The following is a 14926-nucleotide window of genomic DNA, read 5'->3' on the forward strand; positions in this document are numbered from 1 at the left end:
TACCATTTTAACTGCAGTTAAAAGGAACGTTTTGTAACGCCTGAGAAAAGAAAAAAAAAAGATTTTCTGCTTTAATGGAATTTCAAAATGCTTCTTTCCATAGAGATAGTATGGCCTAGTGTTTACATTATTAGTTCTTTCTGACCCAAGCACCAATTGTATAGTTCGGTACAGATGTCAGCGACCCCATTTTCACTACTGGACAATCTTTTTGCATGCCTGTTTAAAGAAAGAAATGTCTGTGTGTGCAATACCTTAGGGGTACTGCTTCAGAAATTGTTAACTGTATTTAATAATACAAGTTAACACGGCCATTGTGCTGTCAGCAATAGTTGAATACTATTATGCAAACACATGCCTGTCTTTAGTTCGAAAGGGTTCTGAAAACCAGTTAGCACAAGAGCTCTTGGCTCATTTCTTCATATCCACCTAAGTTTGTTTCCCATACCTCCGATCTTGGCATTGAAAGCAATTCCGACTGTGCAGTGAGAGTTGTTTGCTGCGGCTGCCACTTCGCCAGCACAGCGGGTCCCATGCCTGCAGGGAGAACACATACACTTTCTAAAGTAAGACACTCCATTCTCACAAACTCAACACATCATTGCCACTACTCAGACTTCAAAGTAGTGAAGAATGTATCAAGCTGTGGGTGTTTCTGGAACTTCCTACCCAAGTAGCACTTAGTCTGTCCACGGTAAACTTTTAGCACTTCATTATATTCTGTTTTGGCTAATATTCTTGGTACATTTATTTTTGATATCTTGCTTCCCCAACTAGAAAATCTCCTTGAAGGCTAAAACTGAATTGTATGTTTCTTTGTATTCTCTAAGCTTTTGCTGTCCAGTATGGTAACCATTAGCCATAGGTGGCTACTGGGTACTTGAAATGTGGCTAGTGTGACTTTATCTCAATTTTAATTTTATTTAATTTTAATTAAATTTAAAAACTAGTACTCAATTCAATTATTAAAAAATTTAAGTTAATTTTTATGATGTGGAGAAAGGGAACACTCACACTGCTGGTGGGAATGCAAACTGGTGCAGCCACTATGGAAAACAGTGTGAAGATTCATCAAAAGATTAAAAATAGAAATACCATATGAACCAGCTATTTCACTTTTCAGTATTTATCCAAAGAACATGAAAACGCTAAGTCAAAAAGATATATGCACCCCTATGGTCACTGCAGCATTATTCACAATAGCCAAGACTCGGAAGCAACCCAAGTGCCCATCAATGGATGAATGGATAAAAAAGATGTGGTATATACACACAATGGACTACGACTCAGCCATAAAGAAGACAAAATCATGCCATTTGTGACAACATGGATGGACCTTGAGGGTATTATGCTAAGCGAAGTAAGTCAGACAGAGAAAGACAAATACTGTATGATTTCACTCATATGTGGAAGATAAACAAACACATAGATAAGGAGAACAGATTGGTGGTTACCAGAGGGGAGGGGGGTGGGCAGAGGGTGAAAGTGGTAAAGCGGCACATATGTATGGTGACAGATAAAAACTAGACTACTGGTGGTGAACATGATGCAGTCTATACAGAAGCTGAAATATAATAACGTAAACCTGATATTTCCACAATGTTATAAACCAATGTGACTTCAATAAAATAATTTTAAAAAGATTTAAGAATGTAGGTCTATGACAATCTACTTCTTAAACTGTAAATTTGATCTGTAAATACAGATCAAGTATCTCCAATGAAAATCTACCACCTAAAATGGGATGTGCTGTAAATACAAACTGTATTTCAAAGATTTTATATGAAAAAACCAGAATGTGAAATATCCCATAAATAATTGTTTTATATCAATTACATGTTGAAATATTTTATTAAAATATCAAAATTTATTTCACCTGTTTCTTTTTACTGATTTTTTTAAATGTGGCTACTACAAAAGTAAAAAATTTTTCTGAAAGCTATTCCCTGTTATTCCTTGATCAGAAAAGTCTTTTAGCTGAAAGGACTTCTAAGATCATCTTATATAAGGATGGCAAAGTTGTTTCAAGAGCAAAGGACAATCTGTTTAGAAATGGTGGCCCAAGAGAGTGTGTTGAGAAGGCTAAGCTCAGAGAAAGATGACTAGGACTAATGACTAATGTCTGCCCGGATGCAGAAGAGGGATGTGACAGCCATCACGGTGTATTTGTCATTGCTACTGAAGTGCAATGCTCACCCCCCTTCCCTCATTTTTAGAGATGAGGGAGCTTAAGGAGGCCCTGAGACGTAACGAGATCTATCAAAAGCAGCCAAAGAGTAACTAAAACTCAGGCTCCCAAAGTCCCATTTTTTTTAGTGCTTTTTATTTTACAGCACAGGTGCCTCAGACCACACTTGTCATGGGATATGATTATGGTCTGTGCAACTATAAACAAGTTACTGCTTCTAACTGATAGGTACAGACACAAGTTTACACAAAAGAGATATATCCTGCTTTTTCCACTTAGTAATGTCATGCATAACTTTCTACGTTAATGTTAATCTATATATCATTTAAATGGTTACTATTATTCTACATAATCTTTGAAATGGCATATAAATATATATTCTGCAAGTATACACACACACACCATATTATCTTTAAAAAGTCCTCTACTCCTATAAATTTACCCATTTTTTCACTAATGTTAACAAGGCTACAACGAACAATTTTGAGTATATAATTTTATACTTTGGGGCAAATTCCTAGAAGTGGAATTACTGGATCAAAGAATACAGAATATATCGTCAAATTGTTCACAGCAGATGAAAGTAATACAACTAAACCTAAAAATTGCAAGATTAATAAATATTACTATAAACATCAAATTTTTGTGCATGACAAAAAAAAGAAAGACCATAAGCTTGAATGACAATATGAAGTTGAATGACAATATGAAGAACAGAGAAAATATTTGGATAAACCCCTGTGTACATAAATCCCTATGTATGAGTTTTTCAATCTTTTTCATCCTCACCAATCTGGCATGAAAGATGTTATCTCATTGTTGCTTCCCTTTTTATCCCCTTTGATTACATTTGATGTTATACATCTTTTCACATATTTATTAGCTATTTCTATTTCTTGCTTTGTGAATAACCTTTTCATGCTTTTTGCCCCAACTTCTTATTGCCTTTCCATCATATCTGTGGCATATACATTTCCAAATTTGTTATCTAGAACATAATGATCTTATTTATGGCAATTTTAGGTTGTTATACACAGTATTTAATTTTGATATACTCATAATTATCTTACCTTCCTGATATTTGGTTGTGCCACTTTAATCACCAAAAAATGATCAATTTTTAAGATAAAAAATATTTCTTTTGCAAGCCCCAAGCTAAACTACTAATTTTCCCATGAATCTAGCAATTATTTATGATTCTTCATTAGGTTCCTATTGCATGTTACTTCATGGTGTAAGTTATTTTTACTTAAACGTCAAATTCCCTTTATGAGTCTGTTGTTCTTATATTTCATTGTATCTATTATTAATTAATGCAAGTGTTACTGTATCATAAGATCTGTTTTTAATGATGCTCTGGTTTATTTTTTGGCTCATGGGTTATTTAGAAGTACGATTTACAATTTTCAAATGCATGTAGGTGTTTAGTTACATTTTTGATATCAATCAATAACTTGATTAATTTGTGATAAAAGAATATAATTTTTATGAACCAATTGTTTGAATTTTGTGAGACTCACGCAATGGCCAAGTATGTGATCAATTTTCAAAAATGTTCTATGTGCTCGAAAGGATGTATATTTTCCAATTGTTCTTTATAAGTCCATTATGTCATGCTTGTTCATTGTATTGTGGACTTGTTAATGTTCTTTGCCATTCTATCTATTTTTATTTTATTTAGAATGGAATTATTAAATCTTTCTAGTGAAACAAACCATTTATGAATATGTGGTAACATTCTGGTTCTTGCAGTAAAAAAAAAAAAAAAAATTAAAGGGGCCAGCCCAGTGGCATAGCAGTTAAGTGCACGCACTCCACTTCGGTGGCCCAGGGTTCACAGGTTGGGATTCTGGGCGTGCACCGACGCACTGCTTGTCAAGCCATGCTGTGGCGGCGTCCCATATAAAGTGGAGGAAGATGGGCACAGATGTTAGCCCAGGGCCAGTCTTCTTCAGCAAAAAGAGGAGGATTGGCAACAGATGCTAGCTCGGGGCTGGTATTCCTCACACACACACACACACACACAAAAAAATTTAAAGATATCTGGTTAATATTTAGATTATATACCTTTTTGTTCCTTTTACTTTCAAACATTGTATTCATATTACTTATGTCTCATAAATAGAATATAACATTGTTTTGAAGCTAGGCTAACTATCATTGTCTTTAATTCAACAGTCCATTTACAGTGACTGTATCTATTGATATATTCATGTTCATTTCCATATTTTTTCCCCTGTGCTAGTTTGGATGTTATACATAGTATTATTCAGTGGTTATCCTAGGTATTTAATCATGGATATATAACATCACAAAGTCTAAAGTTATTAATACTTTTTTCAGTTTTTCTTAAACAATACAGACTTTAGAATGTTTTAACTCCAGTTACTCAATTCTTGACACACATGAGCTCCCCATGATTACAGCTACAGATTGGATTTTTTTTTTTTTTTAAAGATTTTATTTATTTTATTTTTTCCCCCCAAAGCCCCAGTAGATAGTTGTATGTCATAGCTGCACATCCTTCCAGTCGCCGCACGTGGGACTCAGCCTCAGGATGGACGGAGAAGTGGTGCCTCGAAGCGCACCCGGGATCCGAACCCGGGCAACCAGCATCGCAGCGCGCGCACTTAACCACCAAGCCACGGGGCCGGCCCACAGATTGGATTTTTTAACTCTAGAAATTACTCGTTACAATTACTACTCAACAATCAATGTTTGTTTAGATTTACTAATACGTTCTTTGCTCTATTTCTTTTTGTAGTTCATACTTCCTTCTGGGATCACTGATTTCTTTCTGAAGAACATTCTATAAAAGTACCCTTCAGAGAGTCTTTTGGTAGCCTCAGAAAATGACTTTATTTTACTGCAGTTCTTGAAAAACAATCATTGGATATAGAATTCTAGAGTCACAGCACTTCCAAGACGCCATTCCACTGTCTTCTAGCTTCCATTGTTTCTGGTGAGAAATAGCCATCTGGTAATCTAGTTTTCTCTGGATGCTTTTCAGATCTTCTCTTTGTCTTCTCTATTCTGCAGGTTCATTAAAATGTTATATGTATGAATTTTTAAAAATTCTTTCTTGGAATTCCTAAACCTATAGTTAACTGTCTAAATCTTCAGAAGTCTCAGCTAGTACCTTTGAAAACTGCCTTTACATCATTCTCTAGTTCATCCTATTAGAATCCCAATTAAGAATACACGAGACCTTTTCATACTATCTTAATCTTTAATCTCACCTTTAGGCTTCTGATATCCTTCTCTCAGGGCTGCATTCTGTATAACTTGCTCAGTTCTGTATTTCAGTTATCTTCAGCCATGACTAATCTGCTGTTTAATCCATTCACTGCATTACTCTTTTCAACTATTATATGTTCTATTTCTTGAAGTTCTTTTTCAAATCCAGCTGGTTAATTTGGATAGTCTTTTTTCCTTCAAAATACTTTTCAATATTCATTTCTTGATACATATAAATAATATATAATAAATCTAAAATATGTGAATTGAATTCTGCTATTTGTTTTTGCTGCTGGCTTATTTTCATGGTGATGTTTTCCTCATATCGTAGGTGAACTGTCCATTTAGGAAGTCATGTTGTTTCGGCTTCTATCCTTGTGAATTCTTTGAGGCTGGTATGGAAAGCCCATTGTTCTAAAGAAGATTTAAATTTGCTTCTACCACATATCTGGGGCTACACCAACCAGGATCTGTTCAACTAAATTTAAAATTTGAGCCATACAAGTAATATGAATTACAGGTGCAAATCCCATGAGTGCAGTCAGTAATTCTTAAAGGTAGTTTTTTTTTTATCCTCTTATCCCATCTATTACCTAGGTTGAGAAAGTCAAATATGTCCTCTGTCTCTCTTTGCAGGTTTTCTTTTTCTATAGTTAATATAGTCAAGATGGTGTCTCAGGGGTTCTGTTTTATGCAGAAGTCTCTTCTTACTCCACTGGACCAAGACTTTGTTTCCTGCCATCCCTGGGCTTTTTAAAATCAGGCTTCAGGCTCACTGGGATTGGTTGTTCACCCTGGAAAATACCTCGTGTTCACCTATTGCCCATCTAGTTTGCAGATTTGAGCTTTTTCAGAGAAATACTTTTGGTGTCCCATTAGCTCAAACATACACTAAAAGTTCTTTAATATTTTCCCAGGAGTTTTAGACATACTGTGGTAGGAGAGATTAAATTGAATATCTATTATACCATATTATTAAAAAATAGAAGAACTAACTTGGTTCTGTATTCCTAAATTGCAATAAATCCCTGCACATATTACATGCATCATTAATGTACAGCGAATACTCCTAAGTGAAGAACAGAGTGACTATTTCCTTATAAAAACATTTCTTGTAAAGATTTCTGTACATTGCTCCACATCATGATGTATGAACCATTTTTGGGAGACAGGGAAGTTATACTCTACTGCTGACTCATATATTTTAAATATCAGTTAAATAATATATTGCAGTGTACTGTAATTGAGGGTCCAAATTGCTAGCTCAACTACATTTAAACAGCCCACTCTCTTCAGATGACAATGATCATTATTCCAAGTAAAGTACCAGTCATCTTTTTTATTTTTATATCTTAGCTGGACTCAGTGTTTTGACATGGATTTAAAATAGATCATTGAACAATGGATATCATCATGACCTGTTAAGGTATGTGAACAAGATTCAATTTCTTCTTTCTCTCAAAGAACATGGGTGGTCAGCAGTAAGTACATTCATGATGTCAGTTAACTATAAAAGTCACAAAACAGACAAAAGTCTGTGTTTCAGTGTATTTTTCTCCAGAGACAACAGAGTATTTCCAGCATAAGGAGGAAATTGTAGTAGATTTCAGTCCAGAAAACAATATACTCATTATGTTATGCTCTGACACACATGCACCTAAATATGAACTTTACTAGCCAGTTCCCACATAATGCCCCTTGGAAAATTAGTCACCTGTTTAGCTTTCTTGCATATGTTCACAATATTACTAAGACATATATTTTCTAAGACTTCCAGAAGATAACCCAATTTTGTAAATTATGAGGATATATAGGCCAATGATTTTAAAATAAAGTGGATATAGACAAACTGGGAATTAAAAAAGCATTACTTGGGGCCAACCACAGTGGGCTAGTGGTTAAGCTTGTGTGCGCCGCTTTGGCGGCCCAGGGTTTGCGGGTTCGGATCCCAGGCAAGGACCTATACATTGCTCATCAAGCCATGCTGTGGGGGGGGTCCCACATACAAAATAGAAGAAGATTGGCACAGATATCAGCTCAGTGACAATCTTCCTCAAGCCAAAAGAGGAAGATTGGCAACAGATGTTAGCTCAGGGCCAATCTTCCTCACCAAAAAAAAAAAAAAAAAAAGAAGAAGAAGAAGAAGAAAAAAGTATCACTTCTCTGATTCTCTTAAGGATATTGTCATTGCTGCCAGGGCCCTAGTAAGTATAAAATGTTTTATTACATAATTTGTACTTGAATAAACTATTTTGGCTCTTAAAGAGCATCTTTTTTTTTTTTTTTTTTTGATTTTTATTGATATTTTAATGGTTTCTAACATTGTGAAATTTTGGGTTGTACATTTTTGTTTGTCCATCACCCCATATATGACTCCCTTCACCCCTTGTGCCCACCCCCCACCCCCACTTCCCGGGTAACCACAGTCCAGTTTTCTCTGTCCATGTGTTGGTTTATATTCCACATATGAGTGAGATCATACAGTGTTTGTCTTTCTCTTTCTGGCTTATTTCACTTAACATAATACGCTCCAGGCCCATCCATGTTGTTGCAAATGGGACGATTTTGTCTTTTTTTATGGCTGAGTAGTATTCCATTGTATATATATACCACATTTTCTTAATCCAATCGTCAGTCGAGGGACACTTAGGTTGCTTCCACTTCTTGGCTATGGTGAATAATGCTGCAATGAACATAGGGGTGCATAAGCCTCTTTGGATTGTTGATTTCAGGTGCGTTGGATAGATTCCCAGTAGTGGGATGGCTGGATCATAGGGCATCTCTATTTTTAATTCTTTGAGGAATCTCCATACCGTTTTCCATAGAGGCTGCACCAATTTGCATTCCCACCAGCTGTGTATGAGGGTTCCTGTTTCTCCACATCCTCTCCAACATTTGTTGTTTTTTGTCTTGGTGATTATAGCCATTCTAACGGGCGTGAGGTGGTATCTTAGTGTTGTTTTGATTTGCATTTCCCTGATGATTAGTGATGTTGAGCATCTTTTCATGTGCCTATTGGCCATCTGTATATCTTCCTTGGAGAAGTGTCTGTTCATTTCCTCTGCCCATTTTTTGATCGGGTTGTTTGTTTTTTTGTTGTTCAATTGTGTGAGTTCTTTATATATTATGGAGATCAACCCCTTGTCAGATGTATGTTTTGCAAATATTCTCTCCCAGCTGGTTGGTTGTTTGTTAATCTTGATTCTGATTTCATTTGTTCTTAAAGAGCATCTTGATTTAAAAGTCATGCCAGTCTTTGTTCTACTGCTTTTTATTAATTGGGGATGAAAAAAGAAACCAAGTTTTCTCATCTGCTATATTACCTATTCTCAACAATACACCAAGTTGGGCTATCTGATTGAAAAGATGGAAAATCAGATCAGAGAGTGCCTGTAATTCATTTCTATAATATTGTGAACACATATAAGTTAGGTGAAGTGAGTCTAGAATATGAATTCATGGGTCCATTATATCTTGCCAGGTGGTAAAATACTGCCTTCACTCCTTCTTTTGCTTTCTCTCAGTCCTCTAGTCACACACTTTGTGAAGTTCTTCTTCCATATGAGTTAGCGGGGACGGAAATATTAACTTATTTGAGCTTTACTATAGATCTGAAGACGAGACGCGAGTTAGCCCAGCAATGGGCTCTTCGAGACGTCAGAACTCATGCAGGAGGGTCTCCCTTTACAGCTCCACTGCATGCTTGAAAGTCTACATGACACTTGTAGGGACTCAAGCAATGTCAAGTTGGAGAAAAACTACTTTGTATTTCATTTCTTTCTTGGAATAAACATCTGTAGCTGTTCAGGGATTCTGTCTACCCTCTCACCGTTTCTATTCCCTTTTGACATCTGGCGTGCCCATTCTCTTCGGCATATATTGATTTTGCTTAAATCTGAGTGAAAACCTTCCATTTAAGTCTATTTCAAAAGCCCCCTTCGTGAGGGAGAGGAGAGCAAGAAATCATGATGTGCTTGACGTGTTCTCCAATATATCACTTAGAACTAATGTTTCTGACTGCTCATGTTTTTCTTGATAATATTACCACTTTATGTTTTTATCATACTCTCTGCCCCTCAAAGCATTTTAACCTCATCTAAATACTTCAACCCTATGAAGTAAGCAAAACAGATATTACTTCTCTTATTTTACAGATGAGAAAATTCAGTTAGTCAGATGTCAATTGGAAGGTATAAAATGTGGCAGGGAAAAGACTAGATCTGGGTGTCCTGTGTCCTTACAGAATACCTTTCACTATCCTAGCAAGACTCACAGGGACCCACATTCCTAAGTCTTTGAATGCCTGCCAAGATTTCATGACTTCTTTGCCTGCTACCCTACCTAATTTGTGAGGTAGAGGCAACTTTATTCCTTCATTACTATTGATGACAGGATATTTGACAGTATATTTTATAGAATCTCCATGATAAATTATTCAACTTGAGTTAGAAGGAGGAAATGCTGGGAATCTTAAAAATGAGAACTTAAGAAGAACGGAAAATAGCTGAAAATGGATTTTCGCCCTGTCTTCAGTGAAAAGCTTACTGAGTGAAGTTCAAGAAACACATTAGGGAAAAAATGGTAAATTAAAACTTCTGAAAAGCAAAAAAGAAATTACACAGTCCATTTTTTGGTGATTAGTTTTTGTGAGACAGTTAAGATAATAGCTTCTGAAATGACTGTAATTATACATAGTCCCTAAGGCTTCAATAATATTAAATTTTTTTTATTATACACGGAAGAAATTCAGGAAAACTCATTCAAAATAACCGCTGTGTACTGAATGTTTGTACCTTCCCCCTCAATTCATATGTTAAACCCTAATCCCAGTGTGATGGTATGTGGAGATGGGCCTTGGGGAGGTAATTAGGTCATGAGGGTGGAGCCCTCATGATGGGATCAGTGCCCTTATAAGAAGAGATAGGAGAGAGCTTGCTTCCTTCCTCTCCTCTCTGCTGAGTGAGGATACAGTAAGAAGGCAGCTGTCTACAAACCAGGAAAAGAGCCCTCATCAAAAAACAAATCTGCCAGTACCTTCAGCTTAGACTTCCCAGCCTCCAGAACTGTGAAAAATAAATGTTTGTTGTTTAAGCCACCCAGTCTATGGTATTCTGTTACAGCAGCCTGAACTAAGACGATAATAAATAAGTAGATATATATAAAATAAGATTATATTCAGGGACCCTTTGACAGACTAAGACTGAAAGAATCCTAAGCATAAACTTTAATCTATGACAGTTTTTATACTTAGCAACAGACATTGTGAATTCTCCTTTCGGCCTTCAAGAATAGATACACAATATTTAAAGGAATTAATAAAAGTTAGCATTTCTCAACTGCTCTACTATCTAACAGGTATGTTGTAGGCAAGGAAAGAAAATTAAAAATATATTTTATAGTGTTAAGTAGCAATAGGTCACCACTGAGAATCCGCATTCACAACATAGTGAATATAGCCAACAATCCTGTATTATTTGCTAAGAGACTAGATCTTAATTGTTCTTACCACAAAAAAGAAATGATAATTATGTGACATGATAGAGATGTTGGCTAATGCTGCAGTGGTCATCATATTGTAATATATGAACGTATCAAACCAACACGTACACCTTAAACTCACACAATGTTATGTGTCAATTACATCTCAATTTTTTAAAAAAGAAAACCTAGTTCTTTACCTCATTTCTGTTGCTTTCTCAAATATAATGTTGCATCGAATGAAGAAGGAGAGCAAATTCCACGACAGGCATTTACGTGTGTACGTATATAGTCCTAACCAAGACAGTAACCACCTCCTTATCAACCTAACTCTCTTCCTAGCTGTATCTTAGGGATCAACAACAATGTCAAGGCAATAGGGTGTGAGAGATCCCTGTTGATGAAATATACTAATCATGATGATGGAATGAGGCCCTTTTTCTTAGCTTACTAGTTAATACTCTAGCTTTACCCGTCATGCTTCTTGGCTTCTCTTTTTGCTTTTAATGATTAGTTTTCCATGTATTACTTGAGCTTGTTTCTATGAATTCCAATTGCCCATGCCTGTCTACCTCCCGTAGTGATTCCATGATGCTGTTCATCCCCCATCATGTCTAGTAAGAGTCCAGAACCCTGCTCTTCAAGCTTCCTAACCTCTATTACAGGGTTCTGTTTAGTCTTTGAAACTTAGATCTACTAGTTTTTACTCCATGTAGTTAGAGCTTTGGGAACAGCCTGATCTCATTTTCCACCACAAATGGAGGACTGAGAAATTGTCTCCCTTACCCCTTGACTATGAATAGAGAGAAATTAGTCATTCTTGCTGATTCATTTTAGGTCTGTTCTTAGTGAGCTGGGAGTCAAGTGTTTTCTCTTAAAAGTTCATAAATGTAAATCTGGAGGATCCAACTCTTCCCTGGAATTGGAGGGTACACCATGACGCCCATCTTTTCCATTGGACATCTGTCTGCTTTACTGGGATAAGTATACCTACAATTCCAGAAAACAGAAATATAACACTTTCTTTTTAAGTAAGCAATGACTTCTGTCAGAAATGCTGTTATTTTTTTGAAAATTATTAAGTACCACTCAAGAAATATTGTAGATAACAATATTAGTCCTTTCCTTCCTCCCGCCTTCCCTCCCTCCCTCCTTCCTTTCTCAAGGCCAGATAATTCAGATCCTATGTCCTAAGCATCTTCTAAGTCCTAAGCAACTTCTAACGTTGAATAATCCGAGGCTGTGGTGCTCACAATCTTGTTGGGGAAGATTCTGAGTAAAGGATTAACAAAACCTTTGTTCCTTACCTATGGAAAAATTACTTCGGTTTAACTTTCTAGCTCTGTTCTCTTTGGTATCTGATAAACGTGGGATGTTAGTTACCAAGCAACACTGCTTACAATAAAAGTGAACCCTAGTTGGTGAGTTACCATGAACTGGGAGGTCTGTGGCCAGGACTATAAGTACATGGTGAGAAGTCTTGGATTTGGGCTTCTGAGATTAGACACTGGGAATTGGGTGTTCCCTTTCTTGTGTGGCCCTGGAAGCTATATTATAGGCTATTGTGAGAAATACTGTTCCTAAGAGCATGGGGCTTCTAAGGCAAAGTGACTCTCACACTCACCCATGTGGCTCTTTCTTACACAGCTGAGGTGTCATTTGGGTGGTGGCGACGGGACAGGGAAAGAGCAGAAAATAGTCCTGGGACTGGTGAGCACTCTTGCTGAAGAACTGCAGCTGATATTGCCCTACTGGTAAATTATATTTCCACCTTTCTAATAACCACTTGTGGCCTAATGAGTTCTATGAGTTCAACTGACTGACTGAACCTAAGACCACTGACAGAGGTATTGTAAGATTTATGCAAATAATTACCAAGTATTGAGGTACATGCTAATCAAGGTTTATGTAAGAAGTGTTATAGGAATTTCTGCTCCAAGAGTTCTGGCTTCGGGTTGGTGTTTGCAAAAATGTGTGGGAGATCAAAATTTGGCCACCCTGAAATATATCTCTTTACCTTGATTGTTTTCTCTGAAGGACATTTGACCTCCCCCACTAACTGCCTAAAGAATTTGACATGGTGGCTCCTTCCTGGAACAGATCTTCCATCTGATGGCTGTAATATAATGTAAAATAGATGTTACAATAGGAAAGGCACCAACAAGCCCATCTTATCAGAAATTCTGTCTCTGGCCACATTCTTTGGATGGCCCTGCAAGGAGTTGCCAGACAGACATTTACATTTATAAGGGAAATCTCCATTTGTAAAGGTATCTCCCTCTCTGTCTTGGGAAGAGGGGGGATGACCTCATTTCTAGAAACTTATCAATGTGGAAGGTGAGGTCTTAAATCTGCATAATAACCTTACCCTTGTTTACAGTGCTTTAGTGGTAATCTCCTGTAATTGACTCCCCCACCCCCAAAATCCTCCTTTGTCATTGGCTGAAAATGATATTTAAGACGAGAATTTCTGCTGTTGTGTTGAGAAACGCAGTGTCCCTGCTTTCTCCCATGTATACATGTTATTAAACTTGGTATTATTTTCTCCTGCTAACCTGTCTTGTTGATTATTTGGCCAGCCAGAAGAACCTTAAGGGAAAGGGCAGAGGGAGAGTCTCCCTCTTCCCCCGACAGTTTTGGCGAGCCAGGCAGGAGAAGCACTGGCTGGTAAGTTGCCTTCTCTGGCTGGAAGACCTGCCTTCTCCCTGGACTACTGCAGATGATGAGATACGGGAACGCCTGACGAAAGCCGGCAAAAGGTAAGACTTCTTACCACGTCAGCCTCCCGGAATCTCTATCTGCGGAGTCCGGCGGAAGAAAGTGGTGAGAATTTTTTCTCTTTCTAAATTTAGATTGGCAGGAGAAAATATTTGGGAAACTAGTTTCTTGGGCTTTTAGTGACTCTTGGTTTAAATTTGGTAGAGTACTCTTGGTTTTGATCTTGATCCCTTTTCCTCCCAGAGTAGTCTCTGTCTTGTTCTGTGTCCTGAGAACTTGGCTTTGTGACCAGTGAGAATCTTATCCTTGGTCTCCACCATACGGAAGGTGCATTTACCGGGGTGCACCTTGGTGGCCAGTCGAGTAGACTGGGGTTCCGAACTGTCTCTTTGTCCGGCTGTGCCAAGTTCTCAGGGGAGTTTGTCATAAAGGGCCCAGTCCATAAGGGCTTTTGTTGTCTTTACCTTCGTTGCTTGTTAGTGCTGGAAAAATCCCATTCCAGTATCGCCCGCCCGGTGTCACAGATTAGCGGGTCTGTGACTGGAGGCGTCCCACACTATTGTGGGAGACCGGAGACACCCTTTTATCCTTACCGCCTGTGCAACGAAGGTCTTTACTTTCTCTGAATATCTTTGGGAGTGAATTCTGTGGATCATGGGGGCTACATCATCTGCGCCCTCACCAGGGACGCCTCTTGCGTCCATGGGAAAGATTTATTTTAAGCGTGGAAAGTTACCTCCGGGTCTTTCCTTAAAAAGGCTTATTGGTTCGAGTCACTATTGGAATAAATATACAAATGAAGATCCTACTCGTCAATGGCCAGACGACGGATCCTTTGAATTGGAAAAACTTCTAAATTGGGGGAAAAAAAAAATGTTTTGAGAGCTCTCACATAATTGCTTAATTGGTACCTAAGAATTAAGGCCAGAAAAAGGAAGGAAAAAATTTGACTAGTCTTAAGACCTTGACTCAGGTTACAATTAAATTGAAAACATGTAAAAGTGTAAGTGTTGATAAGATTATAAAGGTTGGAATGTTTGAGCTAATTTTATACAAAGAGGTTACATCAACTTTGCCTGAGTATGTTTTAAAATGTCTGACTGGGAATGCTTCTCTTGTCCAAAGTTAAAAGACCAAGACCTATTGATAAAAATCTTAATGATAACTATGTTTAAAGGTATAAGAAGTGATGAAAATTGCATGAAATTTTGTAGGAAAAAAACTGATGTTATTTCTATTACAGAACTGGTTAACAAAAATAGTAATTTAAATGATGGCTAATTTTATCCAAAGTCTTATGAAGTC

The 14926-nt window shown here is 37.2% G+C and overlaps 1 protein-coding gene across 5 annotated transcripts in view; it reads right to left on the reverse strand.

Annotated features, from left to right (window-relative positions):
* Positions 1 to 14926, reverse strand: part of PCSK5 (proprotein convertase subtilisin/kexin type 5) — a 448916-nt gene that overhangs the window by 291630 nt on the left and 142360 nt on the right. For all 5 annotated transcript variants that reach the window (XM_058565628.1, XM_058565627.1, XM_058565629.1 and 2 more), the window contains exon 6: positions 449 to 537. In XM_058565628.1, the coding sequence (XP_058421611.1) occupies positions 449 to 537 (89 nt within the window). The remainder of the gene's footprint in view (positions 1 to 448; positions 538 to 14926) is intronic.

Source organism: Diceros bicornis, chromosome 22 (assembly GCF_020826845.1).
Source record: "Diceros bicornis minor isolate mBicDic1 chromosome 22, mDicBic1.mat.cur, whole genome shotgun sequence".
Taxonomy (NCBI): Eukaryota; Metazoa; Chordata; class Mammalia; order Perissodactyla; family Rhinocerotidae; genus Diceros; species Diceros bicornis.